The sequence below is a fragment of the Emydura macquarii genome, unplaced genomic scaffold (assembly GCF_026122565.2).
Source record: "Emydura macquarii macquarii isolate MOO-44397 ecotype Brisbane River unplaced genomic scaffold, CSIRO-AGI_Emac_v2 contig_2636, whole genome shotgun sequence".
In the NCBI taxonomy this organism is placed as follows: Eukaryota; Metazoa; Chordata; order Testudines; family Chelidae; genus Emydura; species Emydura macquarii.
In genome coordinates, this window is record NW_027132773.1 from 2,346,204 (window position 1) to 2,372,231 (window position 26,028).

Sequence of the window (26,028 nt, forward strand, 5' to 3'; positions counted from 1 at the left end):
AGCACTGAGTCTAAATGGTGTCTGCTCAGGGAGTGAACGGACACTAGCTACCTCAGGAGGGGCCTAAGGCGTAGCTTTGTGTGCTGTACCACATAAGTACATGCCACCATGTGCCCCAGTAACTTGAGGCAGAACTGTCATGATTGCATGGACGATGATCTTGGATATCAGGTCCAACATGGTCTGGAATCGGGCCTCCAGCAGGAAGGCTCTGGCTTGGGTCGAGTTAAGCACTGCCCCAATAGATTCTATTCTCTGAACCAGGACAAAAGTTTACTTTTGCTTATTTATCAGCAGGCCCGGTGTTTGGAAGGTGGTTTGGACCATGCTGATGCTGTTCTGTACTTTAGCCTGCAACTGACCTATGATCAGCCAGTCATCGAGATATGGGTAGACTTGCATGCCTCAGTGCCTGAGGAAGGCTACTACAACCACCATATATTTCATGAAGACCCTGGGGGATATCGATAGGCTGAAGAGAAAAATGGTGAATTTGTAGTGGTGTTGACTCACTATAAATCTGAGAAATATTCTGTGGCCATGGAAAATAGAGATGTGACAATAAATGTCCTTTAAGTCAAGGGCGGAGTACCAGTCTCCTGGATCCAGGGAAGGAATGATGGAGGCCACGGAGACCATGCGGAAACTCAGTTTCTTGAGATACCTGTTGAGGCGACAGGTCCAAGATGGGTCAGAGGCCCCCCCTTGGTCTCTGGGATTAGGAAATACTGGAAGTATAACCCATTCCATCTCAAGTCTTGAGGAACTTCTTCCACGGCTCCCATGTGTAGGAGGCGTTGTGCCTCCTGGACGAGGAGTTAACTCATGAAAAGGATCCCTGAGGGGGATGGACGTGGATAAAAACTGAAGGGATATCCAACTGTTACTATACTCAGGACCCAACTGTCCAATATTATATAGGGACGTGCTGGGCTGAAAGGCAACAGATGGTCCAAAAACAAAAGGGGGGGAGGAGGTGATCTAAAGTGATGACTGGTACGGCTCCCTCAAGTGCACCTTCAAAAGGCCTGCTTGGGCCTGCTGGAGTATCTCTGAGACCCCAACTGGAAGGCTGAGGTGGATGGGAGAGATTGGCGCCGTTTGTAACCTCTCACTTTTCTTTCATAGGGCTCCTGTCTGGGGGGCACTGAGAACTGAACTGCTGGGGCCTGAAGTGCTTCCTGGAAGCTGATGGAGTGCTGCTTCTTGTGCTTCTTCCTTGGCACTGGAAATGCTGAATGGTGCTAAGAAGAGCTGCTGGGGGAGTTTTTTGCACCGACACTGAAGTGCTCAGTGGTGAATTAGAATGGCATGGCTCCAAGACTGGTCTGAGTGCAGCCTCCATGAAGATAGTCTTCAGCTGCATGTCCCTGTCTTTTTTAGTGCAGGGTCTAAAGTCCCAGCAGATCTGGCACTTGTCCTTCACACAAGTTCCCCCAAGACACTTTAAGCACTGGAGTGTGGGTCACTCACTGGCACAGGTTTGCTGCAAGAGCCACACAGCTTGAAGTCCAGGGATCGGGGCATGCCCAGCCCCTGGGGCAAAGAAGTCCCTCGACAACAGGAATTAACTATTTATGTTATTTTTTACACTAGCACTGATTATAAGAATTATATATACTAATCTATGGTAACTACAAACGAGTAAGAGTCCAACCCACTGGGAAGAAAGCCTTGGCGCAGCAAGAAGGATCGTTCCAGAAACTGTCACAGGCAGTCAGAAAGAATGGAGAGGGCGGGGGGCTGGCAGCGCCCCTTATACTGGTGCCTATGTGCGCCACTCCAGAGGGTGCTAGAGTTGGCCCACTGAATACCACTAAGGGAAAAATTGCCAGTAACAATGTATGCAGCACATACACTGTTAGCAGGGAATGGACATGAGCAAGCTCTCGAATATACCAAAAACTCAAATATTCAGTAACAGGTGCTAAAACTACACTTAAATCGACTTTAAAATATTGAATTCAGATATACTTTGCTCCAAGCAGATTGTTCAAACATAGCCTTTCTGAAGGCAATCTATACTGGAAATATTAAACAACTCTGACATTGCACATATCCTGGAGATACGCCCACTGATTCAGTCAAAATTAAATCAGTACTATAAATTATGAAGGTAGTATTGAGAAGATTTATTTCTTAGTATAGTTGTTTAAAATTCTCACGTTCTCAGTGAAATAGGAAAAACCCATCACACTCAAACAAGAAGTGATTTATATGAGCAGCACTAAATCTAAAGAAATTACTACGTATATTTTTCATTCTGCAGATTCTAAATCCATTCATGTTAGAAGAGTGGTTATGGTGCATAAGTGTAGTCCTAAGAATACCAATGGAACTCTGTGTAAGCTCAAAAGCGTGTTTCTCTTACCAACAGAAGCTGGTCCAATAAAAGATATTACCTCAGCCACCTTGTCTCTCTAATGGAATAATGGTCTGAAATTTTTTTGAGAAATGCACTATGGGAATAGTTGCTGGGAATAATTAATTTACATGAGGGATAGATGTAAATTAGTGCTAATTGCTGTATAAGGAGTGCAAATTCCAGAATGCCACTTTTCTCTTTTTACTTTTGTTGTACTCTCTTCTAATCCTTCTTGAACTCACCTATATACCTATTTCATGTGCATATAATCTGAGAAACATGAAGTGCAAAAGAATTCCTTTCACCTACGTGTGTCATTCCATTCTGGATTTGCTGGTTAGTTTATTGTGTGCATTTATAAAATTTCAACATACACAGTACACAAATCTTTGGTGAAAAAAGAGAGGGTTTTTTTTAGACAAAATATGAAGTTCAGAAAGGTTCTTCTGTAGGTGGAACATGCATCCAAAACCTTTTAATTATATTTTTAGTACTGTGTTTATCAGGGTATGCAGAGTAAATGAAGTCTTTAGAGCTCTATGTCCAAAGTTTGCCCATGTATCTCACCAGACATGGGCAGGATTTCAATTCTGTGAACCAGCCCAAGTAAGGGATAGTGTGCAGCTGAACTAAAAACAGCCATATTGGGTCAGACCAATGGTCCATCTAGCCCAGTATCCTGTCTTCCAATAGCAGCCAATGCCAGGTGCTTCAGAGGGAATGAACTGCTCCAGAAGCAAGGTAAGAAAGATGCGACTCTGGTTCTTGCTTTTCCCTTGCTCCAAATGACTTTCCACTTTACAGCAGCTCAAATACATGGGCAGGTGTACTGGGGATGGTTGGGGGGTGGAGCCAATTCTCTGCTCACTTCCCACGTGTGGAAGGAGAAGTAGCAGGATGCCAGCAGCTGTTTCCCCACCCACATAGGCTCTGGTGATGTAGGTAGTCCACAAAGAGGTGTAAGAGGTTCTTTAAAATCCCTTACTGCCCTGTGATATCATGATGGAGGACTCACAATTATGCACATGGAGAATATAAAGTAGCTAAAAGACTAGAAGCTAACTTCAACAGTATATTGCTATTGAAGATAATAATACAACTATACAGGGATACTGTTTGTTGTTACATCAATGTAAGTTTAATTTACAATAAAAATGCTGCCCGATTGTTAAATGTAGATATCCTCAAGGAAAATTTTTATTTAAAAAATAATTTATGCATGAAATTTATTAACAGTGCACTAGAGCTTCCCTGAAGAAAAACCTTAACAAGTTAAGGGAGTAAGAAAAGCCTCCTGGCTTACTGAAAGCTCACAAAACAAGATCTCAATATGCCTCAAAGCATAGTTCTTTTATTAATGAAAGCTTTACTTTACTGTCATTGCATTCTCAAATTTAATTTGTCAAAGTATCTGCAGTTTTTTATATTCATGTGAACTAAGTGAACCCAATATTATGAACAGCAGCATAATAAAAACAAAACCGATGACAGTACTGAAAACAACTTACTCAGGCGAGTTGAGATTGAGACCTAGTGTTGTTAAGTCACTTCCTAATGCAAGATGTACCATTCCTGGGTCTGTCTCTGCTGCCCTGATGAATGTTAACAAGCCAATCATTCCAAACTGGTCCGTCACCATCCCTTGAGGAATGTTGGTAACCCGACCTGGGCAAGAACAACAAATTAACTTTCTCCTTTCAAAAAGTGGAGGAATCAACAAGATCATCTGAAAGTATTTAGGAAGTTTAGAAGAAAAGGCTCAAACATACCATCGGGTAGCACCTGGATCCCTTTTTTCTGCTGGTTGTTGTTTTGCGTTGTTGAACTTTTATCTCCAGGGAATTTGGGTCCATCTGCACTAGAAGATGTTTTGCCTGATGTATTCAAATTCTATTAAGAAACAAGTAATTTGTGCAAGTTAGCATGACTGAAAACATAAACCAACATGGAAAACTTGGTTAAGCAGCCCTTCTGAATTAAGTGCTCTTCAAATCCATTGACAGGATCATACATGTATTGTATTATTCATATCCCAAAAGAAATTAAGTGCCACATTACAAGGTAGTTCAGCTTTACGTTCTGGGGAAAAAACCTGGTGTTTGTACATAAAGGAATTAAAAACAAAGACATGTAGTTGTCCACACTTTTCAGGGCTTACTTATGAGCAAAATGTAAACCACAGCTCTGAGTGTCAGTTGAAGTCCTGTTACCAGTCTGTAGGTACGATTAATTCCTCCTCCTTTTTTTTACCATCTCTAAAATAACAACTACTCCCAAATCTATAACCTGAAATTTAAAAAGTCAGGACATGTAAAGATTTTACAGTTGTACACACTTGGAGCAGAATATTAACTGGAAGTGTAAATACTGCATCCCTAAATGAGTGCATGACACAAGAGGTGCTTGTGGGCTCTTCACTTCACATGCTGGCCAACAGTTTTGTCTCCTCAGATAGCCCTTCTGAGCTTCAGTAGCTGGATAGAATAACTGGACTCAATTACAGAAGCCAGCAAACTACAATTGACACACCAGTTAGGAAAGCAATATAACATTACGTCTGACAAGCAAACTGTGTAAAATGTTTGCTCTCTACTACCACAAACTGTTTTTCCATAATTACTATTTACTATTTCTACAGCACCATAGAATGCCTGGTTGCCACACTGATAGGATACTGCACTGAAGAGCTTAGTGTCTAGATAAGACATATAACAGGAAGGGATGATAAAAGAAACTAAAGGAATGTCTAAATACCCACTTGGTGCACAGCAAGTTCAGGTGTAAGTCTACAGAGCTTTAGAACGCTGCACCCTAACTGTCCACATAGATCTTGCTGCTGTGCACTAAATTTCCTAATGTGAACTGTTATTTCAAACTGCAGTAAACCAATGTATCAGGACATACTGTCTACACAGTACTGTGACAGGACAACTTTTTATAGAATCACATACTATCAGTTCAATTTTCATCCAGTCCCTCTCTGACGCCGCTTCAACCTCCTGTTTTTCAGTACTGGCAAACCTGAGCAGTTTCTTCCAAAGAATCAAAAGTGAAGAATTTGACCTCCAGATAGCAGGACTGCATGTAACAAAGTGGCTTCACTCCCATATCTTTCAACAGCTTCTTGGATGATTCAAAGGCTTTACACTACTTCAAAAAACACCCAAGTGTATAATGTGGATAAATGCTAATTTGGTGATCTGAATGGTTAAATCTCTCATAGTTCTGGTGATTCATGATACTTCACTGAAAAATTCCAAATGGTATATGGTGCTGGTACAGATCTAGGATATTTCCCCTTTTGGCAGTTTCTTTGCAGAGATTAATGGAAGTGAAATCCTATGAACCATCCAAATTCAATAAATGAATAATTAATCCCCAACTGGTTGTAAATAGTTGAGATTAACCACTCTGAAATGCCCTTTAAAATATTGAATCTAGGATTTTTTTTTTAAATTAGCCATTTTGCTACTCTGATTTATGTTATCAAATCAGCTCCATGATCTCATCTGCATCATGTGATTTTAACTGGTGAGGTAGTTACACTCTCTGTTCTACCTATAAATCCCTGGAATTTAATATTTATGGTTTCCATGCAACATTACAAACTACCTATAGTTTATTAATTAGATCTAAGATCAATGAACTTGAGTTGTATTTAACAGTGCCTACTTTAATACCTGTGCCACTCATGGCTTGCCTCATTAACTGAAGAGGAAAAATATCATTTTACAAATTTATTCTTGTTTTGGGAAATATTAAATGTTCCATGTCCTCTGTCCAATATATTTATGTAATAATGTGAGTGACAAACCAGAATAAAAAAACCCACCAAAATTTGCCAAACTTTGCTATATTCTAACTGTCCTCAGCCACTGTCCTCAGATTCCAGTGTAAACAACCCCAAACCATGCAATGACTTCTATTATTCACTTTCCTCACTGATACCAATATCACCAAACTTGCACAGTAAATAAACTTATGCAATGAACTCTAGATCAAATAGTTAATAATTAAAAGAATAGTCTTATGGTTAAGACAAAGTACTGGGAGTTAGAAAACTATATTTCTGGCTATGACGCAGACTTTCTGTGTAGTATTTGGTAAGATCATTTTATTCCTGTGCCATCATTTCCCTATCTATAAAAACTGGGGAAAAATATTTCTCTAGCTCTCAGAGACATTGTGAGACCTAGCTCATTAAGTTTGTAAAGAATTTTGAGAACCTCAGTGGAAGGTGCTGTAATGTTGAAAGCATTAATTATTATTTCTGTCGAGAATAACATGAATCTAGCTAGGGAAGAGGGAGCTGAACTGGCAGAATAAGTATTTCCCTATGTTAAAACTCAGCACAGGGAATATTAGAACAATTATATCTTTATTCTAGAAGCAAACTTTGTGAGATACACCTGAAAAAGAGACAATAAAACTCAGCTTTTCTAGCTCCAAAAGTGTACATAAAAGTACACAGGATATTTTTTTGAAACTGGGAAGGTAATTTGATTCCCCTCTTCCTGCCCCATCATCTGTTATCAAGGTTATTTTCATGGTCAGAGGACAGTGATTCCCCAGGAAAGCCAATCTGCATAGTACATATAGTAATATTTCAAGTACTAAGTAGTTTATAGAAGACCCTGTTAAAATTTGTCACCTGGAAGTACAAGTGTACTCAAATTGTTTTACTGCCAATTTTAAACTAAGTTGTCAAGAACAAACCTGACTACTGGAGGGAAAGAATAAAACAGTTTTACCATTTACTTACAGATTTACTGTCATCATTACTCGATGTTGGATCTTTGTAGCTGGAACCTGGTAATGCTGGAAAATCTTCATTGTGTATTGAGAAGTCCTGGGATTGTTCACTTGCTGGTTTTGTTACCATTCCGACTATGATCAAAATGAAAGCAAGTACAACATTTTTCTGCTGCTGATTTTATGAGCGAGTGGTACAGTGCAATAGATTTTAAAACAGGAAATATGAAAAATGAAAGTGTGTTGGTTTACAGGAACTGTATGTCTCTGACTCAGTTCTCACATTTAAATGAGATGTAATAGAAAAATTGGGGGCCAAATTCATAACTAGCACAACTGCACTGGCTTTATTGAAGTTACACTAAGAATTAATTAGGCCCGATATTTTTACTATTAACTCTGAACATCTTACAACATCTGAAGAAGAACAACAACCTTGAGAGGAATTGTTAAAATGGTATTAAAGCAAATTGATGAAAGGAAGAAAGTAGTGTTTTGGTAGTACACATTTTATAAAATTGAAATCTGTTTCCCTTTAAATACTGTAAATGTTTTCTGAAATTTGGTTAGGTTTATATATTTTAAGTAGATCTATTGCAAATTGCCTGCATAACATCACTAAGTTATACTTGAGAGACTTAAACAGTAAGGAAACATGCAAGTCTACATATATCAACTGGCCTCAATGCTCTGACCCTAATTTCAAAAAAGTGGGCCATTCATATTGGAAGATTGGTTCCAAGGACTGAAGAGAAGCATTATTTATTGTACCTATAAAAAGGAGAGACCCCAGGGGCCAAACTTTTGCTTAGACATAGAAATGCAATAATCTGGATGCAAAGTACTCCTCAGATCTCTGATGCAGAGTAAGTGCAGATAGAAGGAAACCTAGAGCTCATCTTCCAAAGGTTCAGGACAGGTGTAGATCAGCTAAAGCGTACCAATAGTTAACAACAGAACACTGGAAAATGTCTAAGGTCAAGAAGAGATCAAAGTTCCCTTTTTTAAATTTAGGAAACAGGTTGACTGAATCCTATTTCTTCTGATTGCATGGGATTCTGGCATTTATAGAAGCAAATAAGATCTTTTAACAAAACGCTGATTGATATTTTACAGGGTCACAGAGCCTTTTCTGTCAAAAATTTGGAGAATGAACTAAAAAGAACTTAATACCCTCTTTCTTGTAGGGCCCAAAAGCAACTACTCAAAGTACAGAAATTATATGCAGTACAAATGTATGTTAAGGAACAAGAAAAAGTTGTACTTTGAGGCTAAGCTATCCTGATGACTTATGCCAGACACATGACCAAAGATAATTTTAAACTATTCTACCAGTAGTATTTATTGAACAAGCTTGGTATCTGTGTTTAGATTTAATAAAAAAAATCCATAAGCATCAATTTCTGTGTTCACTATTAAAAAGTCAATAGGTAGCACTGTATAGGGGGGTAGCTCTAGTATCTCTGATATCACAGTGTCACATCTCTTAGCAAATGCTGACTTTTTACTGTTAATTGTACTAGTCAAATTTTATTTCTAAAATAAACTATTTACAAAGTATGTTGTGATAATTTGACCAATAGGCATCTAAAAAACAGGCAATCAATTTGACAGGAAACAAAAAACTTAAAGCTATTTAAAAATATGCACATCCAGACTGAAAAAATTTGTCAGTTTTCAATGAAAGGTAAATTTAAACAGCTGAGTTATAACAACTTGGAACAAGTTTGAAGTCAACTTCCAGCTGCAGAGATGTTGGGTTAAATTTTCAAATGCAACAAGGAGACTTCAGCTTGTAAGTGCCTTCATCACTTTTGAAAATATGACCTATGCTCTTAAATTTCACTGAAGATCAGTGGGATCTAGGCACTTTTGAAAATATTACCCACTGTGCTCATGACTACATATTACAAATAGACAAGTTTGTATCAGGAAAGTAAACACTGACTTTATTCAGCAAAGTTCTCAGAAGTACATTCTTACCATAGGGAGCTCTTCCAGCTAACGGGTTTATTAATGGTGTTGGGTTGCCACTTCCTTCTCTTCTATTTCTGTCTGCTAGTGCTGGAAAATCTGAAAGGTCCAGTCCTGTCACATTTTCACTTCCATCTAAAATAAAAAGCACTCAATTTCTTAACCCCCTTGAAATGTTATACATGAAATCAAGTTTTTCCACATAAAAGGATCAGAAATATTTTCTTTTCACAAACATGTAAATTCAAACAAACTGATTTTGTTAAAATGTTCAACAGACACACATCTGTGGCACCAAGATGTGATTTCCATGGCTTACCGTGCTAGCAACAGATGATATGCTGGAGAAATAAAATCCCACCACTAAAAGGTAGGAGAACACTTCATTTTCTTTTTATGTTTCTATCAGTATTCTGTTTAAATTAAAAATAAGCAACATCTAGATGACAGGGTAGGCTATAGAGCATTTTTTGTTTTTTTATATGTAACATTAAAATAACTCAATAATATATGCCAAGGGTCTGGTAACTCATGAATGTAACATTGCACCCGTCAATTACAGGACTGAAATTATCAGTGGTTCATAGTGGGGAAAAAAAGATTGCACTGACAATAGGGAGCTAACAAAAGAAGGGCTTGGAGAGGGGAAGTAGTAGTATCAGTGGCAGCATTGGCCCTTTAATCCCTAATAATTTAGGACAGGGCAAATGAAGCAATTGCAAAAGACACATAGTGAAAGCCAGGATAAGGCATAAATTCCGATTTGCAACAGGTGGTTTAGTGTATACAAATTTTGAAGTACAGATCTATAATGCCATCACAAGATTCTAGTGACTACACAAACTACTTGGGCATTATCTTTTACTTTATGACACCATCAGTACATTTAAGATGTGAATATAGCCTTGTAGTTATATACAGAAAGCTTACCAGCCATATGTACCTACAATAAAGCATTTTCCTGGATGAATTTATATATCGTTTGCTTTTGCTTAATACAAATGAAAGGTCTGGAATTCCTAGAAACAGTCCAACTGGGACTACTGATTTCAAAGGATCGTTTTTATGTCTGTCTGTCTAAGAGGAGTTGGAGATAAGGGAAGATTTCTAAAAACAGTTGAAGACGTTGTTCACCATAATATTTTCATACTAAAGTGATACGTTTTTCCCCCTACATATTAATAAACATTTAACAGGATTGTCCCTTTTTTGTCCCTGGATTTTTAACTATTTTTGACTTTGAAACTTGAATGGCTGTTATGAATGTGTGTGTAAACAAACAAACAAAAAACCAAAATAAAAAAAAAGAAAAATCCATGCAAAGCAAGCTATTTTCAGTGTAATTTAAGTTCTTCTACTTTCTGTCTTTAAAAGTAATATAAACAAATATTAATTCCTTATATAATTTCAGAAGTGTTATTTGTATGCCATTTGCTGCTACAAAACTTGTTTTGTTTTCCATATGATCTTAAAAACTGAATTACACAACATTTGCCATATATTAATGTCAGAGTGCCAATTTAACTGCATATCCTAAAGTAATGTGAACACTTCTGTACAAAATCATTGTGCACAATTACAAACATTTGAGATTAGAGATACAAATATTTTTAACAATGTATTTCAAACATTCATGCTTCCTACTATACTTCAAACTCTACCTATTTAAAGGAAACTCACCTGTTCCATTAAAAATGTTACTTGATAAGGAGTTATTCATTCCAAATGCCTGATTCCTGTTCATTCCAAATCCAGACATACTGTGCACAAAAAAATCAGATACAGGCAAATAAACACTTTGTAACTTCCAATTGAGTGTTAGAAGACAGGATGAGAAAGGAAAACAAAGATACTTGATTAACACTTCACTTGAATTACTACCGACTAAAAAACCTGCACTCATCTTTTACACTCAATTTTCACTGTTTTATAGTTTGCATTTTTCCAATTTTTTTAAATTAAACAATGAAGCATGACTTGCTTAATCAAGATAGTATTCCACTGTAAAAAATTCACAATAAAATTAAGAAAAATGTTAATAGACTTAAGGATAACAGAACCATAGGCACTAAAACAACATAGGTTCATAAGTGAATCATGACAAAATTGATCGTTTTTGGATCAAATTATACTGTCTATGGATAAACTGAACAGAACAGATATCATCCTGACTTTACTAAGGTACATGAGACAGTAAAGTCAAGATGGTATCTATTGTATTCCATTTATCATAGGTAGTATAATTTGATCAAAAAAGCGATCAATTTTGTCATGATTCACTTATAAAGTTGAAACTGTTAACTTGGGCAAATCAGCCGATCTCAATGGGTGTGGTCCCATATGGGGACAGAGGTGATTTCTAAAGTAACTAGGACCTAAACAATTGTGGGATTTATACACTCAAACCAAAATTTTAAAATGCACCCAGATACTAACAAAGCCAGTGTAAACAATCAAACACAAGGTTAATGTGCTCAGTACAAGAGAAACAGTCAGCAGTGATCCACTGCATGCTGTGCTAGCTGAACATTTTGAGTAGTCTTAAAGCATACCCTAGAGCCAAGCAAAATTTGGAATTTCTGTCCTATGAGAAATTCAAACATTTCAACATTATTCTGAAGTTTTCTGCAGAATGGAAATTCTGAAAAATCTGGAAATGTTGAAACATTTAATTTGACATTTTTGATAAAAATAAAATATTTAGACATTTCTGAAATTGAAATTTTTTTTTCCAGTTCACTGAATGACCCAAAAGTTTCAAATCATTTTACTATTAAACTGCATTTTCCTATGATGGCACACTGACTTATGGGAATTTTAGTTCAGGACCTTGATGCTCCCATTCTCCCCTATGAACAAAACTCCTTCATCAGACTACATCTCCCATAACATCCCAAGAATCATGTGACTCTTATAATGCACCATGCAGCTCATAGTGAAATCAGTAGATTGCCTTAGGGGGGAGACAGTCCTCCATGGAGTCCATTGGAGTTTAGTGATAAATTATACTACAAATGTCACTGTTAACATATGTATTTATAGACCTATGTGTATATATTTGCCTTTAAAGCCAGGTGGTAAATCCCCACACTGGAAATATCTTCAATAAAAAATAGCAATCTGGAACATGGGTACGAGTGATCATCCCTACCAAAACGGGAGAGTAACGCAAGAAGAAAGCAGATGATGTACATACATAAAAGACTAAGACAATAATTCAAAAGCTACTGCAGACTGGGATTTCATTATCTCTGAACAACACCTGACAACTACGAAAAGGGGCATTTAAACAAATATTTGTCATGCCTAGATCTGCAAAATCAAAATAATTTCCCCAATTGTAAAATTCATAAGCGTATTATTGTTTCTGAGTCTTACAGCTTTTTTAGCATTTCAAGCCTAAATGAGATGCACAACTACTTGTCGTGGAAGTGTCTCAATTAATGTTAACAAGCTTTTTTATTTATTTATTTATTTTTTTAAATAAAACCACTAATTTATTTGGTCCTTTAATTGCTGATATACATTATAGCAAACATACTGAGATAGCCTATAGAGTGAGAGGACCAAAAGACCCCTCTCATGCCACAAGGCAGGGATTTGAACTACTGCTGCCACTTCAAACTTTAAAATAATGGATAAGACTAGATTTTTATTTCTGAAATACTGCTGAACATGCCCATAGCTGCATGTATGTACTTTGACCAAATCAGTCTTACCTGTTCACAGTAAAAGGTTGTCGAGAGGGTTGCTGCTTTGGCATACATATTATGCTAGGCGAGCTTCTGTTGGGGCTGCCTAACCCTGAACTGCTCATGCTGTTTGTCCTGCTGGGAATTCCAATGCCCTGACCAACCTGGGAGTGGTTCATCATATTCCTAGGATTCATAGGCAATATACCCCTGAAAGAGAGAAATCATCCAAAAAGTTAAATCTATACAACATTGTTCAATTTCAGTACAGAAATACAATGAATAATCAATTTTCTAGGTTGTCACTAGCTAGATTTATGATCAATTTCAATATGGCACATCATTTAGATAATGACTTCTCAATAAACGGTACAGAGTTTTAGGTTTCTTCAAAAAAGTCAGATGCCCCTTTATACAATGAGACTAGACAAAACCTTGGTCACATCTAGTGCAGAATACTTACAAAAAATATCTGAAGTGAAATAAAAGTCTTATGGGTGTGAAAATGTATTATAGTTAAATCAACTGATATATAAAATCTTTTGTTAATATCAGTGCTTCTGTCCTACCACCTTGATATCCTGAATGCTGTATAACATGCGTATAATTTTAACCACACATTTACCAAGCAGTCAAATGATGTCTGTATTCCTGCAGCAGAATTTGCAAGTGAACACTATCCTTATACATACAGACAAACATTGTATTACAAATATTTTCCCCAACACAGGCAGTGATCCATAGAAGGAATTAATTTTTCTTTTTTATTAACTAGAATGTAAAGTAGTTTAGGTAAAATATGCAGCATGTTTAAAAACTTCTCTGCAGAAAAACACGATTGCAGAAATATCAGCTACCAATAAATACCTGCTTGGAGATGGAGGCGTATGAAGTGACATTGTTGGTACCCCTGTTGTTGGCGTTACGTGGCTCGGTAACTGAGTGCCTTGTGATAAGCTGCGATTTAACTGAGGGGTATTGTTGCTCATTCCCCTCATTGGAAGGCCTAGTGCACCTATTGAAAAAAAATTCAGAGGGGTGGAAATATGTAGTAATCAGGAACAAAGTGTTAATCATCTGGTGTAGATGGGAACTTAATCTAACTTGATCATCTAAAAAAAATATTAGTATAATGCTGCAAGAAAATGCAGTGAAAAAAATAAGTCCTTATTTACATGATCTAAACTCACTTATTTCAAATATGCTATCTTTTTTATATTTTTCAGAAAAAAGGCTTTTTATTTGAAAGTTTTTTGTATTTGACAAGTACTACCAAAACTGCATTTCCATTGATATTTGCATTCTACAGTAAGTGTTATAGGTTTAACTTTATATCACTAACTTGCAGGTTTTATATTCCGACTGGTTTGTTAGAATCAGTGCTGAAACAGAGTTTGAAAACTGAAGGAATACTATAAGAGTGTCCTGACTCTCATTTTGCATTTTGAAAACTTTAATCACGCTAGTGATAAGCAAGACAATGTTATTCTTTAAAGTGCCTCACAATCTTGTTCTTAAGAATTTTTCTGGTTTTTCATCTGTTGGCATCATGCTTATCTTCTAAAAACCAAAGTCAAAATGCATTTTATGTAAGCATTTAAAAAGTACATATTTGGCTAAGTCCATATGCACTTCATTAGAGCATTTTTAAAACAAAAGTAGAAAAAAACCCCTCATTTTTAAAAACTCTTAATAGTTCAATAGAAAAATATGTATCTGAAGAACATCTGGCAAAAAGCGATAGTTGCACCCCTGAACATGAGAAAAATATTATGACTAGAATAGGATACTTATATAATTTAGAATTATGTTATTCTCAATATATTACATTTAAATCCATGTAAAATTTCAATTAGAAAATACATTTTCATAAAGTTCTTTAAAATAACTTTTTTGGAAATATTGTTTTAGAATAAGTGGATAGACACTTGACCTGTGTTTAAAACACTATTTCATCTTATGCAAAACAAGACACACTTCTTCAATAAAAATATTAATTTAGTTTTCATAGTATGTTTTAGAATTGTTTTCTGTAAAGTATGAAGTGCTTCTTGACCATAGAAATTTTCTATCTGTAATTAACTTAAGTCTAATGTTCTGAAATAAGAGAAAGTGAGATTTTAATTGCCCACTAATATAATAAAAGAATCATTGTGAATGCCATATTATGTGTTCAATATTATTGTGTTCAACACAAGTGCTTCACCATAAATGTGTGGGTGTATACAGCAAATAAAGAAAGCATTTCAGCATGAAAGACAAATAAAATGAAAATTCACATTATTTAAAATAATTGGGACAAAAAAAATACCCCGTGGAGAAATGCTCTCTTTTGTTTTCTGAGGACATTTACCAGTGTTGTGCATGACATATTCTTCTAATTAATAAATCAACTTTTCTATTTAAATTTTAAGAAAATTTCAGAACTAAGTCCAAATACAATAAAAAGGAAAATTTCATGTAATATATATTATGGGGAAACAAAACTAGCATATCTAACAGTGCAGCTAAAAATTATTCCTCATAACTGGCCCATTGGTTTGGCAGCAGGGCGATAAACTAGATCTCTAAGGAACTGATTTAGATATTGACCTCATAGTGACAAAGTAAGTTAGGAGGCATTCTCTGGGGACAGGACATCTCTTCAGAAGGGCTGGATGGCTTGCATGAAAGCTAATTAATGAAGCACTACTAATGTAGACTATGGATATAAGTTGTATACACTCAGGTTAACATTATTATAGATGAGGTCTGAAAAACCTTCAACAGAAACCTTAATCCTAACACTTTGGAAACCACAATGTTGCCAATACTCCATATTGTAATTATCATTGTAAAAATTGTGGATTGATGTTAATTGAAAGATCAAACTCCATTTATTTACATATATTCATATATCAAAAAATATTCTACAGCTGGCAATTGTGATGAGTTGGAATATTCACTGTGAGGACCAGCTGAAATCTATTTTTCTCTCTTTCCCTTTCCCTTGTTAACGTGTTTAATAATTGTTAACATTAAAAGTTTTAATAGGCAACGACTTTGGTTGACCAACTGAGAAGAAAATAAAAGGCTAATTTTGTACTTGGAAACTGGGTTTCTTTAACTCAAATTTAAAGGAATCTGGAACTGGTCATCCCATTCCAGAATGAGGCACCTGCTTGGATGGATAATGAAGCAGATGCCACTATTCCAATGCTAAGTATGTTGGCACTACCAATTTTATTCTTCCAAACAATATTTTAATGGTTAAATATCATCAAGTCCCAAGAATGGCCTTTTTTTTCTCCCCCTATTCCAGACTTCAGGAAGAAACAGAAGCCTGTAAAAGTAGAAATTAGGAGGTCGTACTAGAAGCATGAGTCCACTTAAGATATATTACACTTTATGCATCAGAGCCAGAAGTAATTGAAATATTAGGTTGTTAAGAAAAGTGTATAGACATATTGTCTGGGTAACTTAATGGACATAACACAACTGCGATGGAAAAAAGGTAAAAAAAAAAAAAAATAGCTGCGGCCCCAAATCAGGAAGACAGTGAAGACTAACTATTAACCTCAAATATTTCCCCAGCTTTACTATCTCACATTTTACAGAATTAGGAATCATGAAAATCTAGAAGTGACTCAAAATTTGCCCTTTGTGGGTATAAAATACCACATTACAAATCAAGCTGTTCACGTTATTCTCTATCTGTTCTCCAAGAAATTAGGTTTATTTTGGCCTGTTTTCTTAGTTTTATTTTTAAAAGTCATGATTAAACCATAGATATTACATTGCATTTAACTATAGCATGTTTTAGGTGATATTTATTTAGCAATTGTAGAGGATCAAATCATGATGCATACAAAAACTACTAACCCATACCAAACTGTATCTGGCACAGGTCACACAGATGAAAAGATATGCAAGCTCTCTTACGTAATTAACAGAAAAAACTATATGTATGTTCTCCCTCCAAATTGTAATAATGACATATCCATACATCATAAAACAAGCACATCAATAATGAATAGAGTACTTACTTTGTTGCCCATATAAACTTGCCCCAAACTGAGACAGCTGACCTGATGTTGATGGTGATGCCAGCATCTATATTATAAAAACAAAACAAAAAAAAAAACCCAAGAGCTGTTACTAAGAGGACAAAGAAAGGTAGATACTTCATAACTCTAAAAAAAATCATACCTAAAATTTGTATCATACTAATTGATTAAAATCTAGACTTCATTTTTCAGTGGTCTCACACATCCCACTCAGTTGCTTAGTGGACAACAAATACAAACATACACACATCACTAGGGAGAGATTTCAATATACACAAAGGACGATTTCATGACTCAAAGTAAAAACACTCCAGCCAGAGAAAATGTAGCTCCAGAGTAGCTTTTTATCAATAGCAAAGAACTGATTTAGAACAGGAAAAAGTTAAGGAAGCTTGGAACCAGTGACCACAAGCTACCTGAATTCAGTATAGAAAGGGATGGATTTCACAGAACAGGACAATGGTGCTAGGAAAGCAAATCTGGGGGGAATTAAAACCACCAGTGTATAAAAGCGGTAAAATCCAAGAATGTGACATAAGTGAGGCAGGACAAATCACAATTCCTCTGAAAAAGAAAAATACAAGGAACAAACAACAGCTATTGTGACATTATGAGACAAAGTTAAAAGAAAAACCTGTAGTTGAATTGGTTTATAAGTGAGGCATCCAAACAAAAATTCACAGTGATGCCTTGAAGAGGAAAAGAAAAATATTATGAAGTAGAACTAGCCAAAAAGATTAAGTGGACTCAAGAGAGCATGTACAAATATTCAGGGCGAAGAGGAGCTGAACAACTACGCTGACAGGGAGATTCTATAAAATCTGTTGACACAGAGTAGGTGACTAAATACTAAGAAAATATGAACATTAATAGCTGGCAACTGATATACATAACGTAATCAAATAATTAGCTATCAAGCTGACAGTCACAGCATGCATGGGGGCTGACACCTCACGACCCCCACCCAAATAAACTCACGATGCCTTGAGGGGTCCCGACCTCCAGTTTGAGAACCCCTGTGGTAATGGATGGGGTAGATCTTTATGCCACTCAGGTATTCATATACTGGAGGAACACACTGCTGATGAGAGCCAATTCATTTAAAGTCCTTTGCACTACCAAATGGGCATAATGGTGCCATAGCATAATGAAGAATCAAGTACTGTATTTCCAATGTAGACTTCAAGTCTCAGTCCTAGTTAATACAATGCTTGTCTTGACTACGATTTAATTTTGAACTGTTTATGTACATACATTGATTGACATTAGAAAGCCAACATCTGAAAACAGTGCCCACACAACAATAAATCACACACCACTATTTTCTTCTTTAAAAGCATTGGGGAAATTGGGTGGTAATCACTTGCAACTATAAAAATTTAATGGCAGCTATATATGATGGTCAGGAGATTATAGCTATGTTTTAAAAATACTGTGATTCAATTAAAAATCTTTAATATGGCCTCTTAGGTATGTAGTATTAGGAAACACAGGAGGCTTAATACTCTGTATTTTACCTAAACTTCTGGTGAGCTGGGAAGGCACACAAGGTGTCATTTATAAGTAGTTTATCATGAAGGATACAATCACTGTCTAATGTATTTGATTTTATCATTAAACTCATCTGCATTTTAGAGCACTATTTAACTGTAGGCTGAAGGATTGTCTTTATTATAGTATGTTTGAGACGCCAATCAGAAAGCCCATTGTTCCAGATGCAATAGTAAAAAAAAAGCAAAGAACAGTGCAATAGTACAGCCAACCTGATAATCATAATGGATTACTTTGTGGAATGCCTTTGAATAATTCAGATAAAAATTATAAATAAGCTAATTTTTTCTCATATACATAGAAATCCACTGGTCTGCATATTGTGGATGACCGGCCTGAAGGAAGAGCTAATTCCTAGGAAAAATATCAAATACAAGGCTACTTTTATCTTCAAGCAAATGACAAAAATAGACAATTGACCTAATTCACATACTTTAATTTTATTGTTTGCACAGTTTAAAATCAAAGGCAACAGGAAGGACCAAAGACTACAACAACAACTTAGGTAAGAAAGTCACTCTTGTATAGCTTGGGTAAGGACTTGCAAATTTCAAGTGGCACAAATCAAGTCCAATCACACAAAACTCTTCTTGGCCCAAAACAGTTGTGAGGTCCAACCACACATCTCACTGAGTCTAGATTTAATATAGGGATCTACAAGGAACACATTCTATTATCACCAATTGATTAGGTGACTATGTCCCTCCCTTTCTTATTGATGACCTGGTTTCTATTATACATGCCTTCATTACCTCCAGATAGGTTTACTGCAATGCAATTTATCCAGACTTGATAATATCAGCTCTGAAAAAGTTGTATGCTCATTCACTTGAATTTCTCCAGAAGTCTGTGAAATGATCATGCTCTAAAGCTCCCTGAGCAAAGCAGTGAGGCTAAAGCTGCTTTCCTAGATGGAGACAGTGTAAGCTGTGGTCAGTGAAGTGCTGCATCAGTCCAGTACAGTGAACCACTGCCTCTACTTTGGTAGAATAAGCAAGTTTAAATCCATGAGTAATATCCAGACCAATGGATAGCTACACATATGAGAAAGGTTGATAAATATCTTCTTAGTCAGATAGGTACACCAACATAGGAGAATCATTCTATACCTGTGTTACTTTGTTTCTGTTATTTATACAGCACAATAGGTACCATCTGAATGACATAAGTAGATGAAGGGAGATACCTTTTAAAGGGAGATACCACTATGTTAACCTTTTAACAAAATTAGAAGTCAAGCCAACAAATAATTAACACAAAAAAACTAGGTTGATCATACTCTGCTGGTTTATCTTTAATATTATTAATAGTTCTCCTTTTACCTTAAATGTAATTTAAAATTTCCCCCAAATTAGGTTTTGTAACAAGCCTTTTACAAAATGTAAGACCACTAAAACCATTTCTCTAAATTATTAAAATTCCAACAAAGAATTTAAAGTAGACATTTACAGTGAAGTATTTGCAACCCAATATATTTATAAGTATTGAGATTTTGAAGTGAAAATAACTACCAACTTTACTATATACATTCCAGTTTGTAAAATAAAAATTACCTATAATTCCTTAAAATGTGGCTCCAGGTATGTCTACACTGACGGTGGCACAGTCAATCAACTGAGTGGTCAGTGAAGACACACTCAGTTGATTCAGAAGTCAATGCAGTAAAACCACCCCTTCAAGTGGTGCAGTGCAATGAAGATGCCACGCAGAAGGGAAGCTCAGCAGTTGATGGGAGTTACGCAAGCTACTCTATGTAGTTTGCGTAACTCCCGTCGACTGCCGCTGAATCGCCCAGTAAGTGTAGACCAGGGCTCAGAGATGCATTTTACTTCCTTCCTCTCTGCAAACTGAAGGACAATAAAGTACAAAACATGAATACCTGAATCTCTAGCCAAGTAATATTTGTTTATGTTTACATGCCCAAACTTGATAGGTCCAAAGCAGATATAATCTCCTAGATAATAAAGTAATACAGTATATATTCTGTAAATTCCAAACACTTGGCTCTCTCATCATGCAGTATACATTATTATGAAAGCCATTATTTTGTAAGTTGTAGCAACTTTTGATAAACTCGTACTATAAATTGTTAAAACATTGCCACGTTTAACATTATACAATGCAAGTTTATATCTGCTCAAGATAGTTAAGTCCAAAGCAGACCGCGAAGAGTTACAAAGGGACCTCACAAAACTGGGTGACTGGGCAACAAAATGACAAATGAAATTCAATGTTGATAAATGCAAAGTAATGCACACTGAAAAACATGTCAAGTATACATACAAAATGATGTGATCTAAATTAGCTGTTACCACTCAAAGAGATCTTTGGAGTCCTTGTGGATAATTCTTTGAAAAACATCCACTCAATATGCAGCAGCAGTCAAAACAATCTAACAACGTTAAGAGCCATTAGGAAAGGGAGAGATAAGAGAAAATATCATAATGCCCATATAAATCCATAGAACGCTCACATCTTGAATACTATGGGCAGATCTGGTTGCCCCATCTCAAAAAAAGATATACTGGAATTGGAAAAGCTACAGAAAACAACAAACAACAAAAATGATTAGGGTTATGGAACAGCTTCCGTATGAGGAGAAATTAGAGAGAGACTTTTCAGCTTGGAAAAGAGGCAACTAAAATCTTAACTGGTGTGGAGAAAGTGAATAAGGAAATGTTATTTACTCCTTCACATAACATAAGAACTAGGGGTCACCCCATGAAATTAATAGGCAGCAGGTTCAAAAACAAACAAAAACAAGTACTTCTTCACACAAAACAGTCAATCCATGGAACTCCTTGCCAGGGGATGTTGTGAAGGCCAAAACTATAGCAGGATTCAAAAAAGAACTAGATAAGTTCTTGGGAGAATAGGTCCATCGATGGCTAAGCCAGGAGGAGCAGGGATGCAACATCATGCTCTGAGTGTCTCTAGCCTCTGTTTGCCAGAAGGTGGGAGTGCACTACATGGGTTGGATCACTTGATGATTGCCTGTTCTGCTCATTCCCGCTGAAATATCTGGCATTGGCCACTGTCAGAAGACAGGATACTGGGCAAGATGGACCATTCGTCTGACCCAGTATGGCCATTTTTATGTCCAGCAAGAAATTTCCTCAGACTGTTGTCAAATTATAGAAATGCATCTTTTATTCACCTCTTAAAAGTATCAATAAAAGCTTTTTCACCTATAATGAGCTGAATGAAGAGAGAGTCTTCAATCTCTCTCACACAGGACAGCAGGCTTTGTGCATTAGCAGTATCAGCTGTTGTAGGGAAATGGCACTTAAGTTCTGAGTTTCATAAAGGAAGCAGGGGAAATGAGTTCGAAACAATTTTATTTTAAAATATATTTATAGTGTTTATGAAAATAAACATCTCCTATTAACATTACATCTATCATGCTAATCTGTTTTTTGCCAGAGATGAACTTTCTGCTTTATTCAAGTGGGTCAAAGCTATTCATTCATTACTAAATAATTATTTTTATCATCTAAATTAATGCTACTAAAACATCCAGTGCTAACCTCACTGTGCCTAGTTCCTTGTAATTACAGAGGATTCCATGTGCATGCTTTTGACACACAATCCTAAATGTAACATCTGAAGTTAAATTGTGAATCTGTCTAAATTTTAGCTAAAAGCCTCTCAAACATTAACTAAAGCAGTGTTTCTCAATTGGGGTTCCACGGGAAAACTGTTAGGGTTCCGAGAGCCGCCGTTCTCCACGCCGCCGAAAAAGGGAAGATGTCTCGGATTTTCCGGCAGAGGGTATCCAGTGTAAGTGTAATTTAAGTGAGAAATGCTGACCTTTGCTTATTTCGACATTTGAAGACTGCTAAGGGTTTGAGGGGTTCTGCAATTTTTTATGGAGTTCAAAAGGGTTCCATGGCCAAATTTAATTGAGAAACACTGAACTAAAGGAATTTAAGCAAAATTTTCTCAGGAAACAAAATACTGTCATTTTATTCACTATCCTAGCAAGTAGCAGCAGCCCAAGATGTCAAACTCTAAAGCCAGATACTTTATTCAGCAGCCTGAAAAAACCTGTCTCCTGAAAATGTATTACACTTTTTAGTTAACTAGATATGAAAGCCAGTAGGCGTTTCTATCTGCAACCGAGACCTAATTTTTTTAATGGATAAAACTCCAAAATATCAAAATAACTTGTGTATTAGACTATGTAGCCACAAAATGAAAACATTAACAAATGGAAGATAAGGAACTAAAAATTAATAAAATGATAAATATGTATACAGAGCTTTGAAAGCATAAACATCTATACATAATAGTCATCGTTACAAATAAACCCTATTCAGATTTGGGGTTCCCTAAGTGTCCTTGCAATACCAACAAATAGTAAAGAAAAACAACCCTCAAATCATCCTGTTCACACACAAAAAAAAAAGTCTTTTAATCTCAAAGCAAAATGGCAAAATAAAAAAGCAAATGCATGTGAAGGGTATTAAAACTCAGTAAAAGAAAAAAAAAGCAGATTTCTGTTGCATACTTCCCCTCCCCCCCCAAAATCCAAAATATTGCAATCCAAAATGGATGGGTTGAATTCTTATATCTTTACACGACAGCAACTCTCTGGGATCAGGTGGTGTGATGACAACCTCAAACCCCATTTTCTCTCTCAAGATATCACAAGCAGAAGCTTCCAACCAAAAGGTATTCACAGTTTAAAATTTTTCTAAGCCAGCTTGCAATAACTCAAAAGTGTGCGCTAGGGAACATTTTCAAAATTTGAAGTCTCATACTTTCGCATCAGCAAGGAATTTTTCCTTATCAGATGATGCATGCCAGATGTGGCTTTCACCCCTTTCCTTCTGTCATGCAGCTCCTATCCCCAGGCAAGAAAAGCTTCTGATAAAGTAAGTCACTTTTCTCATAAGCCACCTTTTGAAAAAATGAATTTGATGGTCAGAGCAAAACATCAAGCTTTGAAAAGATGAAGCCTGGAAGCTATAGAAAAATTCAGACAACTTTCCAGGCAAGACAAAACTAATAAACTAATCCAAAGATTATGCTGATGTCCCTGATTTTTTTGATTCCATAGCCTTTTTTATTTGTCAAAGGACTGGGAGAGAAAATGAACACCAAGTCCTGTGGCCCGAAAATGGAGAAAACCTATACTGCAAAATCTATTTCACAAAACATGAAGGTCTGTCTTTTGTCATTACAGATGCAAACTGTCAGAAACAGATTTGTCTGTGAGAAGTCAAAGAACTTGAGGTTGTATGGTTCTGGTGAACGAGACTGGTGAAAAGTTGTGTCACCTCTTACCCTTAACCCTGAGGGCCTCACAATGCCTTGAGCTACAGTAGCAAACTCAGGGCTTCAGGTGACACCTTGCTCTACTCTCTTCTGTGATCCAACATGTAATTAGAACATCAGCCAGTGTATTTTTTCTCCTCAGAAGAGAGGAGGGCTCAGAAGAATAAGATACTTTTCTGACCAAAGCTTACACAATAATTTACTCAGAATTACCACCTGTTTGGATGCAGTAGTCGCACTGTCAATTCAAACTAGAAGCACCTTTGTTTCAAGTGGAATTCTGAGTTGTCAAAAGAAGTTAAAAATGCCTGAAGCACTAAACAATGTCTATTCAATTCCTTTGCCAAAGATGACCTACTTTGAGTCATATGTTGACTCTTGCCTATTGCAATCCATAGCAATAGCATTTATGCTTGTTTTACCCATAGCTCTCAAATAATCTTTGAATCTCCTAAACTACTTGCAGTGCTGTTTGCTATCCAGCCACTTGCATTAAATCATCCAATAATAAGACAAGACCTTCAGATGCCCTCCCCTTAATTTTGTCATTTTCCCCTTGGTAAAGTGTTCAGGCTAGCGTAAATGGTTGAGGCAAGCCAGAAGAACAGTATAGTGATAGGTGTTATGTAAATAGTTAACTATAGGCAGAAAATATAGTTTTGCACCTAGAGTATGCTTTTTAAAGAGGGTCTAGAACCCATTGTCTACTAAAATGGAATTGGGAAAAAGCTCTCCATTTACCACTTAAATGCCTCACTGTTGAAAAGAAATATATAGTGATAGTGCCACAGAAGTGTTAAGTCAAACAATTCCTTAAAGGAGTAAAGGACTAAAGTATCCTATCTTGTAATGTTATCCTCTCAAAAGGATAGACAAAAGGATAGAACAGGAGGCAATCATGGAAAAGGTGTTCTAACAAACTACTATAGGCCCTTATGTTCTGTATAATCATACTAAGTCCTCAATTTTGAGTTTTCTAGAACTTTGTCCTTCGACATACTTCTGAACTATAAGAATCTCCCTGCCTCTGAGGGCAGGCGGACAGAATAAAACAGTTTATTTTTTCCAGTAGATTTGAAGAATGTTTTTCAGATCATTATCTTCAATTTAATTCTGAATCTTACGGGAGCCAGAAGCTAGTGAGCCTCACAAAGTTTGGCCACAAAGGAATTAGGTGTATGGTAGCACTCCATGTGAAAAAAGGAGTAGCTTTTCTTTTGAGAATAAGCAATGCTTCAGCAAAGAGCCAGAAACACAATCTCAGGGACAAAAAAGAAATGAATGTTCTTGTGCAATGGCTAAGGATAGACATCATACACCTAATCTTTCTCAGAGTTGAATTTGAAAAGTAGATCCAGGCCATCCATATAGGACTTCTCGGGAAACTAAACTACATTTATCTCCAGCTGAGAAATTCTGAGTTGGCTATTAAAGCAGTACATTTGAACTATCAGCAGGACCCCACACACCAACTACTCTAACTTACATAGGATACAGCTTAAAGAAATACCCTTGAGTACAGGTCATTCTGTCGTTATTTCAATTTCATATATCGTGTTATGAGATTACTTCATTATTAAGGTGCAAAATATTGTTTGCTCAGCTTACATCTTTTTCCGACCGATGTGGGAACATCGAAGACTGGCTGTAGTACATGTTTTCATCGTGGTAGTCACTGTCGACCCCCTCTACAAACTTCTTTCTTGAAGCACCAAACATGCTGTTTGTCACCTAAATAGGAAGAAAAATTATTATCCTCGGTACACAGTGGCTTTCAAAATAAACAAAAGGAATAAGACAATTTCTATATTAATAGTCACTTTTTAAAATGTAGTTTGTGTTGCTACATATTTTTTATGCTGTTATGGAGGCACTGTTATGCTTGAGAAATACTTTTGAACTACAGAATGGCATAAAGATTTTATGGGCATATTCTATTACTAACAAAACAAGTTTTTGTTTTGTTTTTGGATAAACACCTAAAAAAATAAGGAAATACTATCGGCCCTCTTATTGAATTACTATGATTTTTCAAGTTTCCTTAAAATCTGAAAGCAAAAGCATTACTTTAATTTTATACTAACAGAGCTCCATAGCAAGGGCGCAAATATACATTATATTGTGGAACACAAAGAGGCTTGCTGTAGATCAGTGTACTTCTGCATATGAAGTTTTTGTTTGCTTCCAGCAAAGTTTCAGAATACCAAGTAAGCATTTCAGTGGAATGATTAAAAAAAACTGTATCTGCTAATGTGGAGATTTCTACAGAATGAGAAAGCGTGGTTAGAAATATGAACTTCAGTGCCTCATTCTCGGATAGTTCTGATATTCTGTAGGGGTCATTTTTATTTCTGGTTTAAGGAAACCC

General features: G+C 36.2%; 1 protein-coding gene across 3 annotated transcripts in view; it reads right to left on the minus strand.

Annotated features, from left to right (window-relative positions):
- Positions 1–26,028, minus strand: part of CNOT2 (CCR4-NOT transcription complex subunit 2) — a 136,153-nt gene that overhangs the window by 17,014 nt on the left and 93,111 nt on the right. For all 3 annotated transcript variants that reach the window (XM_067564034.1, XM_067564032.1, XM_067564033.1), the window contains exons 2-10: positions 25,269–25,391; positions 16,809–16,875; positions 13,651–13,798; positions 12,811–12,993; positions 10,772–10,851; positions 9,101–9,226; positions 7,128–7,252; positions 4,135–4,255; positions 3,874–4,030 (exon numbers count right to left, since the gene is read on the minus strand). In XM_067564034.1, the coding sequence (XP_067420135.1) occupies positions 3,874–4,030; positions 4,135–4,255; positions 7,128–7,252; positions 9,101–9,226; positions 10,772–10,851; positions 12,811–12,993; positions 13,651–13,798; positions 16,809–16,875; positions 25,269–25,379 (1,118 nt within the window). In that variant the 5' untranslated portion in view covers positions 25,380–25,391. The remainder of the gene's footprint in view (positions 1–3,873; positions 4,031–4,134; positions 4,256–7,127; positions 7,253–9,100; positions 9,227–10,771; positions 10,852–12,810; positions 12,994–13,650; positions 13,799–16,808; positions 16,876–25,268; positions 25,392–26,028) is intronic.